Source organism: Spinacia oleracea, chromosome 1 (assembly GCF_020520425.1).
Source record: "Spinacia oleracea cultivar Varoflay chromosome 1, BTI_SOV_V1, whole genome shotgun sequence".
Taxonomy (NCBI): Eukaryota; Viridiplantae; Streptophyta; class Magnoliopsida; order Caryophyllales; family Amaranthaceae; genus Spinacia; species Spinacia oleracea.
The window spans coordinates 53,598-63,774 of NC_079487.1; the positions used below are offsets into that span (position 1 = coordinate 53,598).

The 10,177-nt window shown below is 49.0% G+C and overlaps 1 protein-coding gene across 1 annotated transcript; it reads right to left on the reverse strand.

Annotated features, from left to right (window-relative positions):
- Nucleotides 1-6,287: 6,287 nt before the first annotated feature.
- LOC130466240 (uncharacterized) lies at nt 6,288-9,952 on the reverse strand. The gene is made up of 4 exons (XM_056834938.1): nt 8,782-9,952; nt 7,468-7,777; nt 7,181-7,371; nt 6,288-7,105 (listed from the first exon to the last, which is right to left on the reverse strand). Exons 1-4 carry the CDS (start codon nt 9,664-9,666, stop codon nt 6,512-6,514), a joined length of 1,980 nt encoding a protein of 659 aa, XP_056690916.1. The 5' UTR covers nt 9,667-9,952; the 3' UTR covers nt 6,288-6,511.
- Between the last annotated feature and the right edge of the window lie 225 nt (nt 9,953-10,177).

Here is a 10,177-nt window from a genome sequence, read left to right on the forward strand (position 1 = left end):
GAAGAAGACGAGCATGCATCTGAGTAGGATTCAGCAAGGGAAGGACGAGTCCCTGAGGAGTTATGTGAAGAGATTCAATCTAGAGGCAGGGCAAATTCCGGATTTGCCAGATGGTGTTGCATTCGATAACTTCATTCGAGGGCTTAAAAAGGGCTCTTTCAAGTTTGATCTGGTAAAGAAAAGCGTCCGAACAATGGCAGAAGTGCTGGATGAGGCGGAGGCCTTCATTCATGCAACAGAGATTTGCAGCGTCCCGAAAGACCCCAGAGGAAGTGATAACGCCGAGCTAGCGGCAAAAAAGGAGAAATTTGAAAAGAAGAACCGGCCTAACGGGACGTGGGCTATTGCAAAAGAATCAGACAGGGCCCCCGGAGCGGCAGGTCAGAAACGGCCCAGAACTTATGATCGGGAGCGTTTCGAGTATAACACAGACATGTACACAATCCTGATGGACGTCGGGTCCAAATATGACATTGATCGTCCATTTCCCATGAAGTCACCACCAGAAAGTAGGGACCCCAAACTGTACTGTCACTTTCACAGTGACATTGGGCATGACACCAATGAATGTAAGAGCTTGAAAAGGGCATTGGATGGCCTAGCCACCAAGGGGTTCTTAAAAAGTTATATCAGCAGGAACACGGGAGGTTCTGGCAAACCCTTCTACAAGAAAAACAAATCCCCTCCCTCGGAGGAAGATGGAAATCGTACCGACCCAGAGTGCGTGGCAGTCATCTCAGGAGGATTGGCCGCCGGCGGGCCGACCATGAGGGGCCAGAAGGATTATGCCAAGCGATTGGGACAAGTGATGCTGTCCGGCAAGGCCACAGTTGACCCGTTTCCAAAAGTTGAAATCGGCGAGGCCGACCGTGGGAAAATCTCCACCCCGCATGACGATCCTTTGGTAATTGAGTTAAAAGTTGCTAACCTAAGGGTTAGGCGTATTTTGGTTGATACAGGAAGTTCGTCGGACATAATTAGTCTAGAGTGCTTGAATCGGCTGCAACATGATCCCTCAAAAATTGAGAAAATCCACTATCCCATTATAGGCTTCGGAGGTAGTGTCATCCACCCAGTCGGCATAATTACCCTTCCTCTGAGGATGGGAAATAAAAAGGAATCTCGGCAAATGGATGTCTGTTTTCTCATAGTGAAAGATCTGACGGCATATAACATCATCTTGGGGCGTCCCACGTTGAACAGGGCAAAGGCTGTCATTGTGACTCATCTGTTGCTTCTTAAGATCATTTGTGACGATGGGAGCGTCAGCACTATACATGGTGACCAGCAACAAGCTAGAGATTGCTACCTAACCACCTTGAGTCCAGAAGCATGGGGGACGGGTGAAGAGAAAGGAACGTCGAGCAACAAACGAAAATGTGGCGACACGCAACCCAAGGTCGTCAAAGAAACATTAACTATCTCAGCAGGGCACATGGAAGAGAGACGCCCAGAGCCTGTTGGGGCCCATTTCAATGTGGTTTTAAACACAGACAAACCTGACAGAGTAGTGCCCATCGGGATTTCTCCTGACGACCCGCTGGCGGCAGAATTGGTCCACCTTTTGAGAGAATTTGAAGATATCTTTGCTTTCACGGTGGACGAAATGCCGGGTATTGACCCTGCTGTGGCCGTCCATAAGCTGAATGTGGACCCAAACTTTAAACCGGTTCGTCAGAAGAAAAGGAACCATGGGGAAGATAGAAATCAGGCGGCAGCCGCGGAAATACAGAAGTTGATGGAGGCTGGGTTCGTCAGGCCTAGTCAGTACCCCGACTGGGTTGCTAATGTGGTCCTCGTCAAAAAACCTAATGGTACCTGGAGAATGTGTGTTGATTACACCAACCTCAATAGGGCATGTCCAAAGGACAGTTTCCCATTGCCCAAGATTGACCGGCTCGTCGACTCTACAGCGGGGCATGCCATGATGAGCTTTATGGATGCCTACTCAGGGTTTCACCAGATTCCGTTGTGGCCTGACGACCAGGAGAAAACGTCATTTGTTACTGAACAAGGCCTTTACTGCTACAAGGTGATGCCGTTTGGGTTAAAAAATGCACCGGCCACTTTTCAGCGTCTTATTAACACTGTGTTCATTAAGCAGCTCGGCAGGAATATTGAAGCTTACATTGACGATATGATCGTAAAAAGTAAGCTGAGGGCGGCGCATATAACTGATCTCAGAGAGACATTTGAGACTATTCGAGCTTACAACATGAGGTTGAATCCTAAGAAGTGTGTGTTCGGGGTGACGGCAGGCAAATTCTTAGGTTTCTTGATTGATGAAAGAGGAATTGAAGCCAACCCAGACAAAATCCAGGCAGTAATTGATATGAGCTCACCAAAGACAGTGAAGGAGGTCCAGCGGCTCACAGGTTGCTTGGCCGCCCTGGGCAGATTCCTTTCCAGGGCTGGAGACAAGTGCCACTACTTTTTTAGGTCTGTCAGAAAGAAGGCCAAGTTTGAATGGTCGGACGAGGCCGAGGCGGCTTTGGTCAGATTAAAGGAGCACTTACACACCTTGCCTCGTCTTGTTAGTCCCTTGCTAGGAGAGACTTTGTACATGTATCTCGCCGTGTCCGAGCACTCGTTGAGTGCCGTTCTACTGACAGAGAGGGAGGGAATACAGATGCCGGTATACTTTGTCAGTCATGTTCTTCAAAATGCTGAAGTTAGATATCCTACAGTGGAAAAGTTTGGCTTAGCTCTGTTCATGGCCAGCAAAAAGCTCCGTCCTTATTTCTTAGCTCACAAAATAGTGATCTACACCGATCAGCCGCTCAAACTGCCCTTCACAAAGCTGGAGGCGTCAGGACGAATGCTGAATTGGGCAATAGAGCTGAACGCCTTTGATATCACCTATGAGCCGAGGAAAGCTGTCAAGGGGCAGGCATGTGCCGACTTCATTGTTGAAATGACGAGGCCAGACTTTGCCAAGAATACAAGCACAGTGTGGACAGTGTATGTAGACGGCTCATCCACACAGAATGGATGTGGAGCAGGGATAATCTGTCACTCCCCAGAAGGAGATACTTTTGAATATGCTATGCGATTTAACTTCCAGGCGTCAAATAATGAAGCCGAATATGAAGCCCTGCTTTGTGGCATTAAAATGTGTAAGGCGGCAGGCGCCGAGGAGATTGTAGCACTATCTGACTCCCAACTGATTGTGAGCCAAGTTAATGGGACCTACGAAGCTAGGGATCCGACTATGGTCAAATACATGCAGGCCGTCCATCAGGAAGTAGAACCCCTGAAAAGTTTTGAAGTAAGGCAAGTCCCTCGCTCGGAAAATAACCAAGCTGATGCCCTGTCAAAGTTGGCAAGTTCCGCGTCTTGTGATACCCCTCGGCACGTGTTCTGGGAGGTAAAAGAGCACAAAAGTGTTGAGCAAATGGAAGTGGAAACTCTTGACAGAACGTCCACATGGATGGATGACATAGTAAACTTCAAAATGAATGGAGTCTTGCCCGAAGACTCAAGGGAAGCGGCAAAACTTCAAAAGAAATGTTCTTGGTTTGAAATGTGGAACGGCACCCTCTACAAAAAGGCCTACTCCCGTCCTTTGTTAAGATGTGTAACACCTGAGAAGGGGCAGGAAATTTTAGAAGACCTTCATCAGGGGTTGTGCAGCTCGCATATTGGTGGAAGGGCTTTGGCTGAAAAGGCACTTCGAACCGGCTATTACTGGCCGACCCTTAAGGAGGACGCAATCTCACTGGTCAAGAAGTGTGACAAATGTCAGCGCTTTTCTCACCTAATACATCAACCGGCACGAGTTCTGACGCCCATTATAAGCCCAATTCCATTTGCTAAATGGGGGATGGATCTCCTAGGCCCATTCACGACCGCACCAGGAGGAAGGCGTTATGTCATCGTTGCCGTAGATTACTTCACCAAATGGGTGGAGGCAGAAGCGCTCAAAAACATAAAAACTGCTGATGTGAGAGCATTCATTTGGAAGAACATCATGACTCGCTTTGGGATTCCACAGGCTATCGTCTTCGATAATGGGCCCCAGTTTGAGACGCCTAAGCTGAAAGAGTGGCTGGCAGATCACGGTATACACACCTGTTTTGCATCAGTCGGACGACCCCAAGCCAATGGTCAGGTTGAGGCGTTCAACAAAATTATCTCTGAAGGAATTAAAAAGAAGCTTGACGAAGCCAAAGGTCTATGGGCTGATGAGCTGCCAAATGTCTTATGGTCCATCCGCACCACGGCTAAGAATTCAACCGGTGAAACACCCTTCTTGCTAGCCTATGGCGCCGAGGCTGTCCTACCCATAGAAATGTGTGAGCCAACGTTGAGAGTCATGCTGTATGACGAAAATGCTAACTGGGAGACAATGAAAGCAGCCTTGGACTTTCTGCCCGAGGTTAGAGGAAATGCAGCGCTCAGACAACAGCTGTACAAGATAAGGATGGCAAGAGAATACAACAAGAGAGTCTCTAATAGAGTGCTCAAAGTGGGAGATTTTGTCCTCAGAAAAATGGAGTCCACAGGACGAGCAAATGAACAAGGTAAGCTGACGCCCACTTGGGAGGGACCTTACGAGATCTATGATGAAGTTAGAGATGGAACCTACCGCATTCAAGACATGCAAGGCCGCCCTATTTCACGCACTTGGAATGCCGACAACCTCAAGAAATATTTCTTCTAGATATGTGCTAAGCCTTGTCTTACTTACCACGATCCATTGCCCAAGGGGCGGCCTCTAATGGTCATAGTAGGGTAGTAATTACTTTTGTAACCGGCTAAATTCGCCTTGCAAAGTTATAAATAATACTACTCTATTTGTCTCGTAATATTTATTGTTCGCACAATGAATATAAACATATACACTCCAATGCATAACCAAAGCCTAATTGTATGACGGCCTGAGAAGTGGCCCAGATTAGCAAAAACTCAGCAAGACTAATTGTTTGAAGCCTAAGAAGTGGCCCAGATTAGCACCAAGTTGTAGGCTGATCACCTATCCAACTCCCCTCCTAATATAAGCAAGCCGCTGGCCGACCAGTACAGCATAATACGTGCCAGCGGCATGAACAACTTTGAAACATAGGTTGTTCGCTCAAAAGCCCATCGGCATGAACAACTTTGACACATAGGTTGTTCGCTCAAAAGCCCATCGGCATGAACAACTTTGAGACATAGGTTGTTCGCTCAAAAGCCCAGCGGCAGGAACAAACTTTGAAACATAGGTTGTTCGCTCAAAAGCCCAGCGGCATGAACAAACTTTGAAACATAGGGTGTTTGCTAAAAAGCGCGGCGGCACGCATGTTTGGCCGGCCAGTCCATTTGACGAGCATGTCTAGCGGCAATCATACCTATTGATTGACTTGCGTCAATCAATATCATTATAGACACGCTCGCCAAAGAAAGTGACGACCAAAGTAGGGCCTAGCGCATGCTCAGTTGCCAGCGGCACCAACCACTTGGAAACAAAGGTTGTCCGCTCAAAAGTTCAGCGGCACGATTAACTTCGAAGCAAAGGTTGCTTGCTAAAAAGCGCGGCGGCACGAATGTTTGGCCGGCCAGTCCATTTGACGAGCATGTCTAGCGGCAATCATACCTATTGATTGACTTGCGTCAATCAATATCGTTATAGACACGCTCGCCAAAGAAAGTGACGACCAAAGTAGGGCCTAGCGCATGCTCAGTTTCCAGCGGCACCAACCACTTGGAAACAAAGGTTGTCCGCTCAAAAGTTCAGCGGCACGATTAACTTCGAAGCAAAGGTTGCTTGCTAAAAAGCGCGGCGGCACGAATGTTTGGCCGGCCAGTCCATTTGACGAGCATGTCTAGCGGCAATCATACCTATTGATTGACTTGCGTCAATCAATATCGTTATAGACACGCTCGCCAAAGAAAGTGACGACCAAAGTAGGGCCTAGCGCATGCTCAGTTGCCAGCGGCACCAACCACTTGGAAACAAAGGTTGTCCGCTCAAAAGTTCAGCGGCACGATTAACTTCGAAACAAAGGTTGCTTGCTAAAAAGCGCGGCGGCACGAATGTTTGGCCGGCCAGTCCATTTGACGAGCATGTCTAGCGGCAATCATACCTATTGATTGACTTGCGTCAATCAATATCGTTATAGACACGCTCGCCAAAGAAAGTGACGACCAAAGTAGGGCCTAGCGCCTACTCAGTTGCCTGCGGCATTAACGTGCTTAGTGTACACTCGGATGCACCTTGGCAACCATACCTATTGATTAAGCCTATTAAGCCTATTGATTAAGGAATAATCAAATTATGAAGAGCAAGTAAATGCGAGAAAGGAGAAACATCAAAAAAAAAACCTATTTACTTATAAAACAACGCCCGTAGAAAGGCGTGTGAAAGTAGCTCAGAATTCCTGACCAGGAAAAAGAAAGAGAATTGTTGTGTGCTCAGCAGGCACAATGATACAGACGCCATCAGCGCCAAAACTTTACAACATAATTGTTTTTGCCCTTAGGCACGGGAACGCTTGAATAAAATTTTAAAAAAAATAGGAAAGGAAGCAAATCAGGGGGCGGCCGCATCGTCCTCGTCATCAGATGATACAAACTCTGGGGGCGGCTGACCAAGACGTTCAGCAGCCAACACAGCGGCACTGTGCTCCATTCGCCGCTGGAACCACCCAAGATCATACTCTGACATGTGGCTCTCCCAGGCGTGCTTAACAGCGTCCTTGGTCGCTTGTTCCCCCTGATCATAGGATTCCAGAAGACGCTCACGCAAGGTGCGAACTTGCGATCTGGCCGTCTCTAGCTCCCCACGAAGATGCTCGGCTTCCTCAGCCGCCTCTTTGACCTGAGGGTACTCCCGCAACTGGTCCTGAAGCGCCCGTATTTCCGCCGCCGCTGTCTTGGCCTCCTCGACCATTGCCACCATGTCCTTGTCCTGCGCCAAGATCTTCTTAAGCAGCTCGGCCTTGTCAGATCTCAACGCAGCCACCTCCTTCGCTTGAAGGTCTATGGTCGTCTGCATCTGCAGGCGGACCTCTTCAATGGACTTGAACGCATAGTCACCATGGTGGGTGGACTCAGCCACCTGAGCTTTGAGCTCCTCAGCAGTGCGGGTCTTCCAGCTCTTGCAGAATTCCATGCGGCAGAACAACTGCAGAAGAAGCTACATATTAGTAAATGACTCTAAAAGGGAAGACAAGTACAAGCAAGTTGGAAATAGACTTACGTCGAGAAGAGTGGCCTGGATCGCACCAAACTGGGCGTCAGTCTTGCGGCCAGGAAGAGAAGCAACATACTCTGCGGGGACGGCCTTAAAAACCTTGCGACATATAGCCGCCCTATCCTTTGACGAATAGTGGGGAGTAGCAGGTACGTTCTCATCCTCGGCAGCAGCTGCATCCTTCCCTTTGTCTTTGGCTATAGGAAAAACAACGGCCTTAGGATGACGCGGAGAGTAAGAAGAACTGCCAGAGGAGGCTCGATACGTCTGAACGACGTTCGAATAATACTTACCGCCCGAAGACCTAGCTCGGCGGGCCACCTCCGCCGGTATCTGAGAGCGGACGTCGGCCGGGATTCCCGAAAGAGGGTCCTCCACCAAGTCCACCACCAGAGACGGCTTGTCCACGCCCATCTCTTCGTCATCAGGGCATCCCCCCTCAGCAACCTTCGACTCGTCTTTCTTCACGAGACGGCGAGGTAGGGGTTTTGGCTTCTTGAAGGTACTCGGAGTCTCCGAGCCAGCCGGCACAGCTCTCTTCTTCAGCTGGGACAGAGTCGTCCCCTTCTTCTTCCCTGACGCCCTAGCCGCGTCTTTAGCTTGCTAAAAAAGAAAAAGGAGAGTCAAATATTAGGCCTCGTCATCTATCGCAAGTCACTCACAAGATAGTGGCTCGTCATTAAAAAGGACGCCCGTCTAAAAAATGACGAGGCGTACCTTATCAATCACAAGTCACTCAATAAATAGTGGCTCGTCATTAAAAAGGACGCCCGCCTAAAAAATGACGAGGCGTACCTTATCAATCACAAGTCACTCAATAAATAGTGGCTCGTCATTAAAAAGGATGCCCGTCTTAAAAATGACGAGGCGTACCTTATCAATCACAAGTCACTCACAAGATGGTGGCTCGTCATTAAAAAGGACGCCCGCCTTAAAAATGACGAGGCGTACCTTATCAATCACAAGTCACTCGATAAATAGTGGCTCGTCATTAAAAAGGACGCCCGCCTAAAAAATGACGAGGCGTACCTTATCAATCACAAGTCACTCAATAAATAGTGGCTCGTCATTAAAAAGGACGCCCGCCTTAAAAATGACGAGGCGTACCTTATCAATCACAAGTCACTCGATAAATAGTGGCTCGTCATTAAAAAGGACGCCCGTCTTAAAAATGACGAGGCGTACCTTATCAATCACAAGTCACTCACAAGATAGTGGCTCGTCATTAAAAAGGACGCCCGTCTTAAAAATGACGAGGCGTACCTTATCAATCACAAGTCACTCAATAAATAGTGGCTCGTCATTAAAAAGGACGCCCGTCTTAAAAATGACGAGGCGTACCTTATCAAGTGCAAGTCAATCGCAGAAAAGTGGCTCGTCATTAAAAAGGACGCCCGTCTCAAAAATGACGAGGCGTACCCTATCAATCACGAGTCACTTGAAAAAACACTAACTAAGGGGCCCGTCAATAAAAAGTGACGAGGCCTACCTTAGCAAACACGAGTCAGATATCAGGATATCGGCTCGTCACTAAAAAGACGTCCACTGTAGACGCTGGACGGGAGAAGTTTAACTTGCAAAAAACAACAACCTAAGAGAATACTCACCTTCTCCTCCAATTCGGCCTTGGCTTTCTGCATCTTGGCCTCATAGATGTCCGCCATCCAATCGGTCATATCGCCCTTCCCAATATCCGCCGCCGATAACTTGCTCATTCCTTCCTCTGTGAACAAAAGAAATCCAAAGTTAGAAAAAATGAATAGACCAACGCGGAACGGCACATAAATTGGCATACAACCTCGAGTCATGGAATATCCTAAGCCTACGGCCGCTAGAAAGGCCTCGTTCCGAAACTGGCTAATGTGCGGCAACCACTCGGCCGGCACATGGAAACTCTTATCCACTGTTAAGTGGTAAGTGTTGGCCCTGAACAGGACCATTATCTGATCCCACTCTTCGGCAGTAAGGGGGGGGAGGGGCTCGTCACGATCCATGAAGTTGGCGTCACAGTTCCAACGGCTCATTCTCTCATACATCTCCTGGTCGTCAGTGTAAAACACGACCCACCTCTTCCTCCACATATGCCACTTGCTGAGCTTGCCGACCACTGTCTGGTAGGTACCACGGCTGCTCAGATTAAACCACCCTTTGGCAGCACTGGGGGAACGAGAGAGGGAGACCAGATGCAGAAAGGCGTTGAAGGACGGCTCCACGTCGTTCAGTGCACATTTGGCAATGTAGCCAAAGATATCCGCCCATGAGTTGGGGGTCAGCTGGGCCACCCCAATATTGAAACCATCTAACACCTCCACAACGAAGGGGTGTGGAGGGAATCTCATGCCGAGTTTGATTGACGCGGCATACACAGGGAATTCTCCCTCGGCAAGCAGGCTGACGGTCGAGTCCAGACCGGCCGGCACGCGCATTTGGTACCCTTCCCCCACGCAGAGGTCATCCCTCATCTTGGCTCCGTGCCTGTCTAGCCACCGCATCCAGCCCACGTCTGGGTGAATCTCTGACGGAAGCAATTGGGCCTCCTCCCGTCCTCTGGGCCTAATAAGCTGGGGAGCAGCTTCTTGTTCCTCGACGGCCGATGACAATGGAGCGACGCTTGGCTCCCCCACTGCCTGGCTCGCTGTACCCTCCGACGAGCTTGCCGCCTGCTCCCCCGCCTCGACGTACTCGTCGATCTCTTGAAAGAGTTCGGCAAATTCTTCGTCGACTGCCGAGGCGGTGGAAGAATATCTCTCCCTAGGAGGTGTCGATGCTTCTTCCCGCAAGCGCAGGCGCGTTGGATCTGCCGTTTGCTTGGTTCTAGCCATGCCTTCTGCATAGTGAACGAAGCACGGCTTAGGGATGACCAACAATGAAGAAAAAGACGCGATTGGGCGTCCGCCCCGACAAAAGATGAACGGCGGAAAAATCTTAAATAAAACCTTTAAACCCTTACCTAGTACTAAGAGGTCGGCCGCTAACAAAGAGAAAAATGACAAGAGGATAACA

What these genes read in the sequence shown, in the direction of transcription:
- LOC130466240 (XM_056834938.1), bottom strand. Translation starts at nt 9,666, where the DNA reads ATGCGGTGGCTAGACAGGCACGGAGCCAAGATGAGGGATGACCTCTGC. An exon ending in AGGCCGAATTGGAGGAGAAG is followed by an intron (nt 7,778 to 8,781) that starts GTGAGTATTCTC and finishes TTTCTTTTTTAG; the next exon opens with CAAGCTAAAGACGCGGCTAG. An exon ending in CCGAGCTAGGTCTTCGGGCG is followed by an intron (nt 7,372 to 7,467) that starts GTAAGTATTATT and finishes TTTTTCCTATAG; the next exon opens with CCAAAGACAAAGGGAAGGAT.